Source organism: Paramormyrops kingsleyae, chromosome 4 (assembly GCF_048594095.1).
Source record: "Paramormyrops kingsleyae isolate MSU_618 chromosome 4, PKINGS_0.4, whole genome shotgun sequence".
Taxonomy (NCBI): Eukaryota; Metazoa; Chordata; class Actinopteri; order Osteoglossiformes; family Mormyridae; genus Paramormyrops; species Paramormyrops kingsleyae.
In genome coordinates, this window is record NC_132800.1 from 42,268,027 (window position 1) to 42,286,100 (window position 18,074).

The 18,074-nt window shown below is 47.6% G+C and overlaps 1 protein-coding gene across 5 annotated transcripts in view; it reads left to right on the forward strand.

Moving 5' to 3' along the window:
• atp8a2 (ATPase phospholipid transporting 8A2) overlaps window positions 1–18,074 on the forward strand; it is a 60,389-nt gene that overhangs the window by 27,890 nt on the left and 14,425 nt on the right. For all 5 annotated transcript variants that reach the window (XM_072711371.1, XM_023845182.2, XM_023845183.2 and 2 more), the window contains 16 exons: window positions 1,173–1,284; window positions 1,606–1,774; window positions 7,582–7,709; window positions 7,793–7,870; window positions 10,486–10,574; window positions 10,864–10,908; window positions 11,191–11,266; window positions 11,460–11,565; window positions 11,673–11,755; window positions 11,843–11,892; window positions 12,288–12,357; window positions 12,594–12,678; window positions 12,854–12,993; window positions 13,681–13,819; window positions 13,904–13,968; window positions 17,068–17,240. In XM_072711371.1, coding sequence (XP_072567472.1) covers window positions 1,173–1,284; window positions 1,606–1,774; window positions 7,582–7,709; window positions 7,793–7,870; window positions 10,486–10,574; window positions 10,864–10,908; window positions 11,191–11,266; window positions 11,460–11,565; window positions 11,673–11,755; window positions 11,843–11,892; window positions 12,288–12,357; window positions 12,594–12,678; window positions 12,854–12,993; window positions 13,681–13,819; window positions 13,904–13,968; window positions 17,068–17,240 — 1,608 coding nt within the window. The remainder of the gene's footprint in view (window positions 1–1,172; window positions 1,285–1,605; window positions 1,775–7,581; window positions 7,710–7,792; window positions 7,871–10,485; window positions 10,575–10,863; window positions 10,909–11,190; window positions 11,267–11,459; window positions 11,566–11,672; window positions 11,756–11,842; window positions 11,893–12,287; window positions 12,358–12,593; window positions 12,679–12,853; window positions 12,994–13,680; window positions 13,820–13,903; window positions 13,969–17,067; window positions 17,241–18,074) is intronic.

An 18,074-nucleotide genomic window follows, 5' to 3' on the forward strand; every position in this document is an offset into this window, starting at 1 on the left:
TTGCCGGACCTAAGTGCGAGATCCTTCACAGATCTGATAACCCTCAGCTCCATAGTGAACCAAGGCTTGTCATTATTGTACCTCACTATGATCTTTTTAGGAACACACAGGTCTTCACAAAAGGTTATGTAGGATGTAACAGTGTCAGCATATTGATTCAGCGTATACCAACCCTCCATGGCTTTCCAGTTCGTGCATCCTATGCAGTCTCCTCAAAGTTCCTGCTGCTACAAGGGTCCACTGTTGACAGATGGTCTTTGTAGGCTTAGACTCTTCCAGTTTTTTTTTTTTATAGCTGGGCACAAGCTTAATCATGGCATGGCCGGAGTTGCCAAGGGGAGCATGGGGAAAATGGTGGAATGCACCATTAATGTTGGTGAAGAAGTGGTCCAGAGTACTGTCCTGACATCTATGGCAGCTTATCAGTTGGAGGTATTTGGGCAGGTGATTCTACATTGATTAAATCCCCCATGATGAAAATCACAGTGCTGGGGTATTTGTTTTCCAGATTGTAGATTTGGTCGGCCAGCAGTCGTCATGCAATGTGAGCATTTGTGCCTGGTGGAATGTAAATTCCAGACAGGATAACAGAGTGGAATTCTCTGGTAGGTAGAAGGGCTTGCAGTGGACAAAAAGTGTCTCTAAATCTGTGGATGAACATGAAGAAATTGTGGATGTGTCCATTTACCATTGTTGTGTGTAAACTCACACACTGCTGCCACGTGATAACTGGTAGCCTGGCACCTAAACAAAGGATGGAGGAGCGCAGTTTACATTCGTTGTCCTTGTTCTCATTCGGTGGAGTCTTGCACATAAAATCCGCTACCTCACAAATAAACACAGGAGATAATTTAGGTTGAACTGACTCCTTAATGCTCAGAAGCTCAATGCGAGTAAAAGTAATTCTATAAGACGGTGAATCACATGTTTTAAAGCACAAAGTTAACAAAGATGGGAGCAGCAGCTCAAGAGTCAGGCACCCAAAAAAAGTACACCTACACACCCTGCTGTATACCTACTGTGCACCTATACACCCTACTGTACACCGACACTCCCTACTGTACACCTACACACTCTACAGTACAGTACTATGCACTTTCACAACCTTCTGCACAGTTCCACACCTTATTGCATGTAGCCCTTTTCTGAACTAAAACCTCTCTGTGTTTCAGTCCAGTTCCCTTGGGGCCAGACCAGGTGTTGCTGCGTGGTGCTCAGCTCAGGAACACACAGTGGGTTGTGGGGATCGTAGTTTATACCGGACACGACTCCAAACTCATGCAGGTGTGTCAAGTTTAAAGGTTCTCAAACAAATAATTAGGCATCAGTAAAAATTACCACTATAACAATTCACAAGTTGCTCCTCGCTGTCTCTGTCAAGTATAATTCTTGTTTGTGTTTATGCTTAATCCTCCTCGCTATTTGTTTTTACATGGTTTTTATGTTGCTGTATTACCTGAAGTTTCCTAGATTTAGTAGGGCAGATGAGTTGATAGCATAAATCTAATTAAAGATTGATTTGAAATTAAGAAACTGAATGTGGAAACTGTGATGACTGCCATTTGGTGCAGGCTAGCTATAACTGCAGACACCTTCTTGCTTCAGAATTCAACGAAGGCTCCCCTGAAACGATCCAACGTAGAGCGTGTGACCAATGTGCAGATCCTGGTGCTGTTCTGCATTCTCCTGGTGATGGCACTGGTGAGCTCAGTGGGTGCTGCCATCTGGAACAAGCAGCACACCGACGAGGCCTGCTGGTACTTGTCTCGCGCAGGTGAGTTTACACACAGATAAAGAGCCACACGCTTGATCACCATTCCCTCTATGAAATCCCAAGGTGTCTGTCTGTGTGATGGCCTGAGATGGCCACAACAACATGTTGCAGTTACCTGGGGTGAAACGGGAAGTGGTGCATGCATTTTATTGGTCCGACGGACAAACGGCCTGGATGGTCATGGTTCCCTTTTAATCCCCATTGGCAGTACCAACAGGTGCCCACAGTAGGGGGATGAGGAGCTGGGTTGTGGCATAGTTGTTTGTTATTTCTTTGTTAACATTTTTTGATTTAGGTTTTTCTTTATAAAATTATTTGTATAATTGTATGGGCTCAATATGTTATGGGGTTTATTTAGTTAGTGGCATGTAGGTATAAATGTTATGGTAGTGTTCCCCCCTTGTGTGTGTTGCTGGATTGATCACCCAGTATATATGTTTCCCCAGTGTGTTATTTGTTAGGTCAGTTATGTTTAGTGTAGGTTGGGTTATGCTTTGCTTTAATTTTGGTTTCATTCTGTTTGGTTGACCTCATTTTATTGGGCCCTGGATTTTCCTTTGTTGGATATGCTTTTTGTATTTTGATGATTTTTCGATTTTCAGTAAAGTTTTGGTTAGTAACTAATTCTGTGCCCCTGAGTCTGCTTGCTGGTCCCTCACATGTGGTGTCAGAAGTGGGATAAACCAGCTAGGGGCACAATTTAGCATTTTTTTTATGTTTTCGTTGGGAATGCCATGAGAGCTATGAGCCGTGGAGGAAGAGGAAAGGGAAGCCGGGGGGTAGCCATGCAAGAACTTGCAGCAGAGATGACAACAGAAGAAGATGGAACAACTGGGGAACCATTGAGTGGAGTACTGGGACCAGAGGAGGAAGAACGGAGTCCAACGATAGTGGATCTAGCTAATATTCTCCGGGCATACATGGGGAAGCAGGAAGTACTAGAGGCTCAGCGTGGCAGAGAACTGGCACAGCAAGAGCAGAGGTTTAAGGCTCTGCAACATCAGTTCAGCCTCTTGCAGTTGGAGGTTCAGGCCCGCACCTCTCTTGTTCCTGGTCCATGCCGAGCAGATGCAGACCCTCTAGCCTTGGAGGATGTGGAAGCCAATGTCCAGCATCTACCATCTCAAGTGGAAGCCCCAGTGAAAGGTCTCCACATCCAGGATACTGGGCTAGGTCAGTCACAAATGTATAGAGAACCCAAGTTACAGAAATTATCTGACTCTGATGACATTGAGCACTTTCTCATTACATTTGAGCGCATTGCAGGAGCCTGTCGGTGGCCCAGGTCTGACTGGGCTTTTCATCTTGTCCCATTGTTAACTGGTAAAGCTAGGAGTGCTTACGTGCACATGGATTTGGAACAAGCAAATGATTACGATCAGGTAAAGGCTGCTATAATGAAGAAATATGACATTAATTCTGAAACCTATCGGCAAAAATTCCGCTCTTTGGAGGTGGAAGGACATGAGAGTCCTAGAGAATTGTATGTCAGATTGAAGGAACTGTTTGGGAAGTGGATACAGCCTAAAGGGAAAATGGTGGAAGAAGTTGGGGAAATCATTGTCCTGGAACAGTACTTGAGAATGTTGTGCCCTGAGCTACAGGTATGGCTGAAGGAGCGTGATCCTGGGACTGCAGCAGAGGCAGCGATGCTAGCCGAGGCATTTGTGGCAGCCAGAAAAAAAGGCCAGCCATGGACCCAAAATGCTTGGCGGATGGGAAGGGATACTCGTAAGGCAATCCCCTCACATCAGCAGGGGCTGAATTTTGGTGTAGGTAGGCCTTCTGTAAAGGAAATTCCTCCAGCTAGTGTTTCAAGGGGCCTAGGTAAGCCACCTATTTGCTACCTCTGTGGCCAGGAAGGCCATACCAAACCCGTCTGTCCCAAGAACACTGTTAAGATTACTCAGATGTGCTTTGTTCCTAGGCAGGAGGCACAGCTAAAGCCAAGAGCTGAACAGGTTATGAGGATGATAGCTGTGGAAATAAATGGGAAGAAGTTACAAGCCCTTATCGACTCGGGGAGTGATCAGACTCTTGTTCATCAACAATATGCACCTTATGTGGGGGGCATTACAGAAAGGGTCCCTGTTCGCTGTGTACATGGGGATGAAAGGTACCTTCCCACATCTGATGTATATGTTAAGGTACAGGGGCAGACCTATCTTTTAAAGGTAGGAATTGCTGAAAATCTCCCCTTTGCGGTAATATTAGGTCGTGATTTGCCAGTGCTTTTTGATTTGTTGCAACCTACCCCTATGTGTAATGTAGTGACTCGATCACAGGCAAAGCAGTCTCAGGAGGCATCCTCAACTCTTGGTGTTCTGCCATTTTATAATGCTGACCTGGAGACTGTACCCGGGAGGTCTCGCAAGTCACGAAGGCAGAAGAGGCGAGAGAAGTTGGAATATTCAGCCACCAGAGCAACAGGGGAGGTCAAACCTGAACTGTGTTTAGGTCTGAAGCTACCTGGCAATGTGGGTAAAATGCAGGAGGAAGATCAGAGTTTAACTTGGTGTTTTCAGAAGGCTAGGGAGAAAGGGGCAGAGAGGGATTTGATAGCTGGACAGAATTTCTTTATTCAGCAGGGTGTGCTCTACCGTCAACGAGGGTCAGTTAAGCAGTTGGTGGTTCCACAAGGGGTGTGGGAGACTGTGCTCTCTTTAGGTCATTCCATTCCCTGGGCTGGCCACCTGGGGAAACACAAAACCACCGCACGCATTGAGCGCTACTTTTACTGGCCTGGTTTGCGGGTAGGGGTAGCACAATTTTGTAGAAGCTGTCCTCAGTGTCAGAAAACCTCAAGTAAGGGCCCCTTAAAAGCCCCTCTTCAGCCTCTTCCCATCATTAGTACTCCTTTTTCACGGCTGGGAATGGACATAGTAGGTCCTCTGGAAAGGAGTAAGTCAGGGAATCAGTTTATGTTAGTGATCACAGACTATGCTACCAAGTATCCAGAAGTCTTCCCTTTGAGGTCTGTTAAAGCTAAGCATGTGGCATCTTGCTTAGTGCAGTTGTTTTCAAGGGTAGGACTTCCTCTGGAGATTCTGACAGACCAGGGTACAAATTTTATGTCTACATTGCTTAAGCAAGTTTATCGGTTGCTGGGCATTAAGGGTGTGCGGACGACACCATATCATCCTCAGACAGACGGTTTGACAGAAAGGTTTAACCAAACGTTAAAACAAATGTTACGGAAGTTTGTGAATGATAAGGGCTCAGATTGGGACCAATGGTTGCCATACCTTTTGTTTGCATATAGAGAGGTACCACAGGCCTCTACAGGTTTCTCCCCCTTTGAGTTGTTATATGGCAGGGAGGTCAGAGGACCCCTGACTCTTCTCAAAGATGCTTGGGAGGGACACCAGGGGCAGGAAGAGCAGGTCAACATTGTCTCCTATGTAATACAGATGCGTGATAAGCTGGAGGAAATGACAGTGCTGGCCCAGGAGCACATGGCAGAGGCTCAGAAGGCACAGAAAAGGTGGTATGACCAGTCAGCTCGCCAAAGGAATTTTGAGCCTGGTCAGAAGGTGCTGGTAATGTTGCCAAGTCAGGAGAGTAAGCTGCTGGCAAAGTGGCAAGGGCCTTTTGAAGTGGAGAAGAAGATGGGGCCAGCCACTTATAAAATCTTGATGCCAGGACAGAAGCGCTCCAGCAAGGTGATTCATGTGAACCTTCTCAAGGAATGGGTCTCAAGGTCGGAGAAAGAGGTATTATTAATAAGGAAGGTCGAGGAGGATGAAGAAACTGAGGATCAATACTTGCCACAGTCAATTATAGGGGATTTGGAATTGGGACATTTGTCTCAGGACCAGCAGTCTCAGGTGGAAGCTTTATGTACACCCGAGGTGTTTGCACAGACGCCTGGTCGTACAAAAATGGTTGAACATGATATTGTATTGAAATCCAATGTCACGGTGAGACGCATGAGTTACAGGATCCCCGAAAGGCTGCAGTCATCTTTGAAGGAAGAGGTGGAGTTGATGCTATCCCTAGGAATCATAGAGCCCTCAAGGAGTGAGTGGTGCCACCCTGTGGTACTGGTACCTAAGAAAGACGGCGCGATACGGTTTTGTATTGATTTTCGGTACCTCAACTCTGTTTCCAAGTTTGACTCTTATCCCACCCCTCGGATTGATGAACTGATTGAACGATTGGGGAAAGCAAAATATCTAACTACTATTGATCTGTGTAAGGGGTATTGGCAAATCCCACTGACAGGATCAGCACGGGAGTTGACTGCATTTCGGACGCCATGGGGACTATATCATTTTACAGTTCTTCCATTTGGTTTGCATGGGGCTCCGGCAACATTTCAGAGACTGATTGACCAAGTGTTATTGGGTGTGCCAGACTTTGCTTCAGCCTACCTTGATGATATTGTGGTTTACAGCGCTTCCTGGGAAGAACATTTGGAGCATCTCAAGGCAGTCCTGGGGCGTCTTAGTTCGGCAGGCCTGACCGTGAATCCATCAAAGTGTGTGTTTGCCCAGCCTGAGGTAGAGTACTTGGGTTTTGTTATTGGCAAGGGGATGGTTAGGCCACAAGTCCAAAAGGTCCAGGCCATTGAAAGTTGCCCCCTACCTCAGACTAGGAAACAGCTGAGGTCTTTCATCGGCATGGCAGGATTTTACCATCGGTTTATCCCTAACTTCTCTGCTAGGGCTGCTCTGTTAACAGATATGGTGGGATCACGATGCCCTAACCAGTTGAGATGGACTAAGGGGGCAACGGCTGCTTTCCGGGACATCCAGCATGCTCTGGGTACGGACCCTGTGTTGCAGTGTCCAGATTTTAATCAGCCCTTTATTCTACAGACGGATGCTTCAGAGAGGGGGATTGGGGCCGTACTTCTGCAGGGACCCGTGAATAATCGGCATCCAGTGGCATTCATTAGCCGTAAGCTGTCCCCCAGGGAGGTCCGGTATGCAACGGTGGAGAAGGAATGCTTGGCTGTGAAATGGGCGTTGGACTCTCTTAAGTACTACCTGTTGGGTAGGGAGTTCAGCTTGGAGACAGATCACAAAGCCCTCCAATGGCTGCAACGGATGAAGGACTCCAATAGCAGAATTACACGATGGTACTTGGCAATGCAGCCTTTTCGGTTCACAGTGAGCCATGTTCCTGGTAAGGATAACATCATGGCGGATTATCTCTCTCGCTGTTTCAGCGTGAGTCTGGAAGGGGGGGAGCCTGTGATGGCCTGAGATGGCCACAACAACATGTTGCAGTTACCTGGGGTGAAACGGGAAGTGGTGCATGCATTTTATTGGTCCGACGGACAAACGGCCTGGATGGTCATGGTTCCCTTTTAATCCCCATTGGCAGTACCAACAGGTGCCCACAGTAGGGGGATGAGGAGCTGGGTTGTGGCATAGTTGTTTGTTATTTCTTTGTTAACATTTTTTGATTTAGGTTTTTCTTTATAAAATTATTTGTATAATTGTATGGGCTCAATATGTTATGGGGTTTATTTAGTTAGTGGCATGTAGGTATAAATGTTATGGTAGTGTTCCCCCCTTGTGTGTGTTGCTGGATTGATCACCCAGTATATATGTTTCCCCAGTGTGTTATTTGTTAGGTCAGTTATGTTTAGTGTAGGTTGGGTTATGCTTTGCTTTAATTTTGGTTTCATTCTGTTTGGTTGACCTCATTTTATTGGGCCCTGGATTTTCCTTTGTTGGATATGCTTTTTGTATTTTGATGATTTTTCGATTTTCAGTAAAGTTTTGGTTAGTAACTAATTCTGTGCCCCTGAGTCTGCTTGCTGGTCCCTCACAGTCTGTCTGCCATTCTATCTGCAGGTGACATCTCCACTAACTTTATGTACAACCTGCTGACTTTCATCATCCTCTACAACAACCTGATCCCCATCAGCCTGCTGGTGACTTTGGAGGTGGTCCGGTTCACGCAGGCACTTTTTATTAACTGGGTAAGTGTGTGTGTTTGTGTGTGAGTGTGTATGGTGCTCTTTCTGCTCCTTCATCTCCCTATCCATTCTCCACTCTCCTCCAGGATATGGAGATGTATTACACAGAAATGGACATGCCTGCAATGGCAAGGACTTCTAATCTGAACGAGGAGCTGGGGCAGGTGAGTAATGGGCCTGCCAGGCAGAGAAGGAGCCGCCTCATACGGTAACAGGCCCATCAGACAGAGAAGGAGCCGCTTAATACAGTAACAGACCCATCAGACAGAGAGGGAGCCACCTCATACAGTAACAGGCCTATCAGACAGAGAGGGAGCCACCTCATACAGTAACAGGCCTATCAGACAGAGAGGGAGCCACCTCATACAGTAACAGACCCATCAGACAGAGAGGGAGCCGCTTAATACAGTAACAGACACATCAGACAGAGAGGGAGCCGCTTAATACAGTAACAGACACATCAGACAGAGAGGGAGCCGCTTAATACAGTAACAGACACATCAGACAGAGAAGGAGCCACTTCATACGGTAACAGGCCCATCAGACAGAGAGCGAGTCGCCTCATACAGTAACAGGTTCATCAGACAGAGAGAAAGTCACCTCATACAGTAACAGGCCCATCACAACTTAGACACTCTCATTACTTACTCTCTCATGACACATACATTTAGGGCCTTGGGGGTGGGCACAAGGAATGGCGTCCAGAGGGCGGTCTGTTCATTCAGCCTTACCTCTGGTGCCAGTGCCCACTTCTCAATTTTAAGTTGCATATAGACATTGAGGGTTCTGGGGAGGGGCCGAGCTGACACCAGCTGCTGATTGGCAGAGGGTGGTTAGCACCATGCCCTTCCCCTGTTTTAAAGCACTTTAGAACAACACGCACCAACACCACATATGAGCGGGCGGAGGGAAGCATGGGGTCTTTTCACACCCCCGTTCTCTGTTCACCATCTGGGGCCGGGGGCTGGGAGGAGCTGGCCGTCCGGTCGGGGTCTGGGCTGGTGGGCTTCTCGGCTGCTGTGGGGTCCGGGGTGGTCTTCTTGTCCCCATGCCAGAGGAAAAAAGGGATCCATCTCCGAGGTCTGGTGGCGGATTGCCCCTCTGGGGGCGGTGGTGCCTAGATCTCGGAGTATAGAGTATATATGGGGAGTGTGAGTGTGTGTACGGCGTTCATTTCTGTGTCTTCATGTTGGGCGAATGGGTGAATATTTGTTTATGTGTGCATGAGGGTGGGAACGTATGCTTGTGTATGTGTGTGCCTGTCTGTCTATACGTATGTGTCAGGTTGGGTCTTAGACTCCACCTGAAATAACATCTCAGGCTCTATTACCCCCCGCCACACTCCCTGCTGGTGGATGAGGCCCCCGGCCGCCGATGCGTTGGTGGTTCTCGATGTCTGGGGCTGGATGCTCTGGTGTGTGCTGGCTCACTCTCGGCGGTTGCCTGCCGGGGCCTGGCCCTTCCGGCTCTGTCGGGGCCCTGGCTGGGGGGTGGGGGGTCCCTTGGATCTCTGGGCCCGGGGTCCGGTCTGCCCTGGTGTGGCCGGCCGCCGGCGGGGCCTGCGTGCTCTTCGCCACGGCCCCCTGGGGCTCCTGTGATGTGGCTGCCGGATGGCCCCCCTCCGGAGCGCTCCTCTGCCCTTTTCTCGGTGGGGGCTGCAATTGTCCCTGCGTTGGTCCTCCTGGGGTTCCCGTGCCCTGGGGGGCCTCTGGATATCTGGGGCCCGGGTCTCCCCCGTGTCGACTTCATGTCCTGGGTGGGCGGGGCTGTGGCTCCCCACACACACTACTAGACAATTACTTGGAGAAACCTTAGGAACACCAGCGCGCTGACACACAGGTGTGCACACAGGTGCTCACGGACACACACTGTCTTGATCGGCTGTTGTTTCTGGGCATGGGTTGTAAGGCTGGTTGTGTGTGCTGTTCAACAACATTTAACGTTTGATGGTCGTTGTGATTAGTACAGATGTTGTATGTTGTCTTTCTCTTTTCAACAGACATGGAAGCAGATTATCTGTTTTGTTTTTTTTCTTGGTTTTTTTGTTTTTTTTGTTTTTCTTTTGTTTTTTTTTTTTTTTTCTGTTTTCTTTCCATTCCTCTCTCTCCCTCTCTCTCTCTTCCCTCCTTCTCCTTTGTCCCCCCCCCCTCTCCTTCTTTTGAGGAAGTAAATAAAAATATAAAATAAAATTAAAAATAAATAAATAAATAATAATTTTAAAAAAAAAAATAAAAAAAAAAAAAAATAGATACAGTCCCCCGCAGAGGGGGGGTGGAGGAGGGAATATAAAAAAAAAACAAAAAAAAAAAAAAAAAAAAAAACAGGCCCATCAGACAGAGAGCGAGTCACCTCATACAGTAACAGACCCATCAGACAGAGAGCGAGTCACCTCATACAGTAACAGGCTCATCAGACAGAGAGGAAGTCACCTCATACAGTAACAGGCCCATCAGACAGAGAGCAAGTCACCTCATACAGTAACAGGCTCATCAGACAGAGAGGAAGTCACCTCATACAGTAACAGGCTCATCAGACAGAGAGGAAGCCGCTTCATACAGTAACAGGCCCATCAGACAGAGAGGGAGCCGCCTCATACGGTAATAGGTCTGTCAGGCAGAAAGGGAGCCGCTTTGTACAGTATCGGGCCTGTCAGACAGAGAGGGAGCCGCCTTGTAAAGTAACAGGCCTGTCAAGCAGCGAGGGAGCCACCTTGTATGGTCATGGACCTGTTGTCCTCACATGGAAAAACGTTCACACTAAGCCCTCCTCTGTTCCTCAGGTAAAGTACCTGTTCTCTGACAAGACAGGAACCCTCACATGCAACATCATGCACTTCAAGAAGTGCAGCATCGCCGGCCTCACATACGGGTGAGTGAGAGAAGCGTTCCACTGCTCCACAGCAAAGCTTTGGACTGTTTAGTAAGTCAGAATGTCATTGGTCACCGTGCCAAAGAAGGCTAGCTTTTAGTCTTTGATTTTTTTAACAACCTAAATAGATGTAAAACACAGATAGGTCTGGCATGTGTCAGTTTGTGTATGCGTGCTGATCTGCATGTCTGAACGTGTGCACTGTGTGTGTGTGTGTGTGTGTGTGTGTGTGTGTGTGTGTGTGTGCGTGTGTGCGCGCACATACCCTGACAAGTGCATGTTTCTGCAGACACTTCCCGGAGCAAGACTGTGAGCGTTCCATGGACGACTTCAGGTGTGATGGGGGGAGGGGGGTTTGGATGATTCCAAATTTGGAACATGATTGGATTGGTCTGAGTTGGAGGCCCAATATGATATACCTTCAAGGGGCCCAAAATCACTAATGACACCTCACCCCTGGTCTTCGTTACTATGATTAGTTGTTAAATGATCGTGCCCCTCCTTGTTTTGGAATTTGGTCATTAGGCAGCATCCACTACAAGGTTGTGATTGGATGATAGATACTTGTGAAGGAAGTCTTTTGAATGGTCTCTCCCTCTCTGTCTCTCCCTGTCAGCCATCTGCCGTCTAGCAACCATAACTCTGCGGAGTTTGATGACTCCACTCTCATCCAGAACATTGAACAGAACCACGTAAGTCCCTCAGCATGATTGGTCTGATCGGGATGTCTGGTCCGTGGAAACTAGGCTAACTCATCCTATCCCCTTCCTTCTCTCCTCTCTTCTTCCCCCTCTCCTCTCATCTTCTCTCCTCTGTTCTCCCCTTTCTCATCTCCTCTCCTTTCCTCTTCCCCCCCTTCCTCTTCTCCTCTCCTTTCCTCTCCAGCCAACATCACCGCAGATATGTGAGTTCCTTACCATGATGGCGGTCTGTCACACAGTCGTCCCGGAGCATAATGGAGAGCAGATTATCTACCAGGCCTCCTCCCCAGGTTTGTGGGGGCATTGTCACATAGCCAATACCTTTTCACACTCTCACCAGCAGACAGGAATGTGTGTGTGCATGTGTGATTTCTAGAGCTCTCCTCCTCTTCCTCAGATGAAGGTGCACTAGTGAAAGGTGCAAAGGGCCTGGGCTTCATCTTCACAGCGAGGACCCCCCACTGTGTGATCATCGAGGCGGTCAGTACCCTGATGCTCATCAGACCAGGCAGAGGGACCTGGGTACAGAATGGGCGCAAGGCTCACTGGTCTCTGTTTGTCTTTCAGAGGGGAAGAGAGCAGAGCTACGAGCTTCTCAACGTCCTCGAGTTCTCCAGGTGAGATTCTGCCCCATCTTTGTGTGTGTGTATGTGTTTGTGCATTACATTTTATATTACATTGTGGGGACCAAATGTTTCCCACGATGTAATAAAAAACCTTTTTTTTAACATTGTGAAGACCATGTTTGAAGTCCCCACAAAGATCTGTGAATGAAATCAAAAAACTAAAAATGCCAAAAGTTTCGTATTTTGTTTGATTTCTCATCGTTAAGGTTAGGGCTGGGTAGGGGTTAAGGTCATCATGTTGGGATTAGAGTTTTCCCCATAGAAATGAATGGAGAGTTCCCACAAAGGTGTGTGTGTGCGACATGTGCGCATGTGTGTGTGTTTGACATTTAATCATTATGTGCACTCACATAATTTAATCATTTTGTACTCCTCTTTGCCCACAGTAACCGCAAGCGCATGTCTGTGGTTGTCAGAACCCCCACCGGAAAGCTGCGTCTCTACTGCAAGGGTGCAGTAAGTGGAGCCCTCTAGTGCTCAAAATGCAATGTCATACAGCACATGGAGAACACACGGGGGAGAGGTGGAACGCATGTAAAACACGGAATATAAACTGCAGGACACACACAGAATAGATCAGAACTGCCACATTGGTCACATGACACAATGAACACAGCGGAAAATTATGGGTGTTGTCTTGGTGACGGCATCCCACTTCACACTGATGGGGTGTCCTGGCTGTGTCACTTTAGGACAATGTCATCTTTGAGCGCTTGGCTGTGGACTCCAGGTACAAAGAGCTCACTGTGTCGCACCTGGAACAGTTTGCTACTGAAGGTATTCATCTGGCCCTGCTGTCTGTGCTCAGTGCACTGTGGCCTCATTCTTTCTCTCACTTTCTCTGTACCTGTCCCCTGTCCCCACGATGCCTATACTGCTTCTCTTTCTCTCAGGGACGTGGTCACTGCCACTCTTTGACTGAGCATGCTCATTGTGTATCCTGTATCACTAGGTCTGAGAACTCTGTGTTTTGCATATGTGGATCTTGAGGAGGGAGAATACCAGGAGTGGCTGAAGGCGTACACTCAGACCAGTACTGTGCTCAAGGACCGGGCACAGAAACTAGAAGAGTGCTATGAGCAGCTGGAAAAGGTAGGCAAAATCCCCTGGCTGTCACATGACCATCAACTGACCATCACATGACTGTCAGCTGATTCCTACCTTCCATCTTTTCAGTGGGGAGTATTTAAAACTCACCAGTTCGAATCTTTGTTGTACATGAACATGCTTGACTTTGTCAAACATTTAGCGCATGCACTCACCTGACTCCTCATCCAGAGCACAGGTTTCCCTGTGGCTTAGTGTTTAGCTACTAATTAGTGCTGGTACACAGGGCAGGAGGATGGGTGAATGGCCCAGTCTGCATTGAAATAAACAGGGCACCAGAGGGCATAAGCGAGCCTCTTTCATGGTTTCATGGATGTTCATGTTTATGGAAGAGTTGTTGCATCTTTTGCATATTTGTGTTTGTTTGTCTATTTTTGTTTGTGTGTGCATGTATACTGGTTTGTTTATGTGTATAAGTGCATGTCTGTATATGTATGTGTCTGCAGGGATGGGCAGTATTTTTGATACATATATTACAAACATATTTTAAATTGAAAATGATGTTTTGTGATTTGTATTTAACTTCATAATTAATTTGTATTTTGTATCAAAATATATTTTTATGTATTCTTGCCCCCCGTATGTCTGTCTGTATTTGTGTGTGTGTGTGTATATATATACATGCCTGTCTATGTGCTCTGTCACAGTTCTGTCCCTATCTCTCTTCCCCAGAACCTCCTGCTGCTGGGAGCCACAGCCATCGAGGACCAGCTTCAGGCTGGAGTCCCAGAGACCATATCCACCCTTATGAAAGCCGACATTCGCATCTGGGTGCTGACTGGGGATAAGCAGGAGACGGCAGTCAACATCGGTGCGTCTCACATGCAGAGACACAGACATTGAAATCTGGACCCTGTCTCACTCTCTCTGCTCTGCTCTCCACCCCGTCTTTCAGGCTACTCCTGCCGGCTAGTGTCCCACGGCATGTCCCTCATCATCGTTAACGAGGATTCGCTTGATGTGAGTCCCTTCAGAGTCCCTTCTTGGGTCTTTTACATGCCTGCAGTGTTTTACATGCTTTTAACATGGCACATACTGTTTCAGTGTGTGACCGCCTCTGTGATGCCACACTTCAAAGGCAGGCATCTGTATCTCTGAGCGTGTCACTGTGTGTGCCTGTTTTGTGTTCTCCTCTCTGTGCGTTTAGTTCTGTTTGTGTGTGTCTGTGTGTGTTAGTGTTTCTGTCCGTGTGTGTGAGTTTGTCTGTGTGTGTGAGTGTTTCTGTCTTTGTGTATGTGTGTGTGCAAGTGGGTATACCTATCCATATGGGGACACAATGTCCACATAACGATAAATATTCATTTTTTTCCCTTATGGGGACCAGGAATGGAAAACTCTATTTTAAAAAAATCAGTGACTGCTATGAAAAAAACTAAAAATGCAAAAACTCTTGTATTTTGCTTGGTTACTTATGGTTATGGTTAGGACAGGGTGAGGGTTAAGGTTGTCATAGTTAGCGTTAGCATTTTTCCCATAGAAGTGAATGAGTGGGCCCAATAAAGATAGGTATACCCGAGATGTGTGTGCATGCATGTGTGGGTGTGTGTGTGTGTGTGTAACTTGGCTTTTACTCAGGCTGCTATTTTCCATCCTAAACAAATTCCTACCCTGAAAGCAGAGCCTCTTGGGTAATCATGGCCCCCTGTGCCGCGTGTCTGACCCCTGCAGTCTCAGGCCTGTTCCTTACACTCTTATCTGATCCAGCTCTCACATCAGTCAGCCCCCTCCCCCCAATGCCATGCTGGAGGGGGGGCACTCAGATGAGGAGCGATAGCGTCTTTGCTGCCCCCACATTACCCATAATCCCCCATTCACACCTTGCTGTAAACTCCCATTACTTAGTCTGCTCACACATGTCCCACCCACATTTCAGATGGACCAGAAACTCAGACAGACATGCCACAGGCAATACAGACAGACACACATGCGCAGATGCCCCGCCTGTGACGGCCACAGCATGGCCGCAGGAGCAGACAGGCTGGTAATATAGACGGACACACATGTGCAGACACCCTGGCTGTGATGACGCCAGAACACAGATACCGGCCCTAAATATAACACAGATAAGATCCCGGAGTGTGGCTGCCGAACACTGTATGAGTGGGGGCCCTCCCTGAGGACAATGACACTCGTCTGACAGACGGTGGCAGTAGCGTTCTCTGCCAGTCCATGTCTGGAAAAGACAGTGCCTCAGCCAGTGGTGATTAGCACCCCAGTACTGTTTAGCGACAGTGATATGTCACTGGGTCATTTTATGGCACAGGAATGTGGCCAGTGAGTGGCCTGCAGGTTTAACCTTGTAGCTTCCTGCTTCTCCCCTCCAGAAGGGATGGTATGGCAAACTTACTGCTGTATTCACCGTTAAATATGTGAATGTAGCCAGACCATTTATCATAAGCAGCATACAGGCAGGCCCATGGATGTGCTCAAGCAGAGCAGCCCCCCTCTAGGTGACATATGCAATTGCCTAGAGCTCAAAAGAGCAAATGAAAAAAGTAAGAAATACCTCTGCTTGCATTCCGTGACATTAGTTGTTCACACTAGTTTTAATATTTCACAATTTTCCTTGTGAGACAGATGTGAGCTAGCTAGTTAGCAAGCAGATATCCTGAAATATTTTTATTATAATTGAATTGATAACATTTGTTTTCTGCTGCTCGGGGGTGGGCATTAGAACACCCATGGCCAGCCCTGTATTCAGCGGTCAGCTGGCCGCTGATGTTGTGAGGCTGTAGAATGTGCCGGAAAAGCAGCAGGGACAGGCTCTCGCGGGTGACCTTGCCAGCAGGTGGATGGGGGGGCGGCAGTGTGTGGGGAAGCAGCAGTACCGTAAACACGGCTGATTAAATAAAGGGGGAAGGCGGGCAGCTGCAGGGTGGCATAGCCTGTGGGGGTCACAGAGGTCACAGCGGACGAGGAGGGTGTCTCCGTCAGTCACATGACTGATGATCTGCCTGCCTGTTTCACACAGGTTACCGTGAGCAGTTGGTTATTCAGTGTGTGATCTTTGCCAGTACCTTTCCCTGCTCCTACGCTCCATTACCTGGCAGTGGGTGTGACAGCCACTCTGCGTATATGTGTGTCTCTGCGTGAGTCGTCACACTGTGTCACTGCCTGTGCGTGAGCCGTCACACTGTGTCACTGCTTCTGTGTGAGCCATCACACTGTGTCACTGCTTCTGCGTGAACCGTCACACTGTGTCACTGCCCGTGAGTGAGCAGTCACACTGTGTATCTGCCTGTGCGTGAGCCGTCACACTGTGTCACTGCCTGCGCTTGCCTCTGAATGTGCGTGGTGAGAATGAACCTGTGTGTGTTTAGATTTCTGCATTCATGTGCTTCCAATTAGTTTGAGCAGCGTGTTTGTTTTTGCTGAGAGTGAGAGCGCAGCCTGAAGCCCCCCAGGACCACTGGGAAAGGCAGGAAAATCGGAATTAATATGGTGAATTATTGGGAATGTGCTGATGTGTGTTTATAGCACAGTGATCAGCTTCTTCAATGCTGCCTTTTTATTGCTAATAAAAGGCCGCTGATACAGATTCCCCAAGCGCCCCCCAGCTCCCTTCACCCCCAGCTTTGCTCTGAGCTCTGGCTTGATGTGTATCATATGTTGGAGAGAGTCTGGAACAGCACTGATAACAGCCTGAGAGCTGTGGCTGCTCCCAGTCACATTCTCAGCTTGGCCCAGCATCCACACGCACTGCACCTCACACACACATGCACAAACACAGGTTTGTTATATCTTATATCTTGGGGACTCTCCATTCATTTCCATGGGGAAAACTGTAATACCAGCATGACAACCTTACCAACTGCCCAGCCCTAACCTTAACCATAAGTAACCAAACTAAATATGAGACTTTTGGCATTTTAACCTTTTTGGTTGCATAATCCAGACACACACACAAACACACACAGAGGTGAAGAATAACATACTCTATCAGAGTCTGCTCATGAGTATATCAGTACCAGAATGTGTCTGTGTGTGTTTAAGCGTGTACCTGCCCTCTGTGCCCATAACATGTTTGTGACAGTACCAACACTCTGTTGCCTCCTACAGGCCACACGCGAAACCCTGCTGGGACACTGTGCTTCTCTGGGTGACTCACTGGGCCAGGAGAATGAGTTGGCCCTCATCATCGACGGGCAGACGCTCAAGTATGCCCTGTCCTTCGAGGTCCGCCAGTCCTTCCTCGACCTGGCGCTGTCCTGCAAAGCTGTGATCTGCTGCAGGTACTGAATGGCCATGCATGTACCCAGGGCCGTGTACAGACCTTTTGAGGGGCATGTGCTGAAACTGAAAAAAGGGCACCCCCCCAACCCCTCCACGAACCCCTCCACCACCAAAAAAATAACACACAATAATATTCTGATATTATATTTAATTAGTATTAATCACTAGCTATATAATATGATGAAATGTTAATAAATTACATCATGTAATTTACATGCATCAGCACATTCAGCAGATAAAATCAAAATAGAAATTTCTTATAATATATTTTACCTAGCTGACAAGGATCACTCGGTTGCTTTGTGTCAAACTCAAATGCAGTTACACCGCGGGTTTTTGACCAGCGAATGTGTGCAATTTGTCCATCATTAAAACGACGACATCACATTACGTCAACATCACACCGGTGTGGTGATGCATTATATGAACCTTTATAGACATACTAGTGTTTATTTCATAAAGACAACGTTGCACTTATTCAAACAACAAGATATTTTACCGTTACAAGACGAAGACGTTCATCTGCTTCTGCTCTATGACTCTGGCTCTGTGCTGAAACGTAAGTTCGCGGCGCTCAGGGGGCGGAGTTGTGAAGTTTGACGGACAGTTTGAGCGGTTCTAAGAGACGCGCTTTTTAATAAATATTAAATATTTGTTAAAAAGACAAACAGACATAAAGGGTTACCAATAGCATTGATTTATAAAAAAAAAAAAAAGGGCACTTCCGAGTGTAATTACAAAAAGGGCATGTGCTCTGCACAGGTTGAGCCCTACCTGTGCACGTGCCTGCATGTACCCCATGGTTACTGGACACTCGCTGGTACATGCCTGTA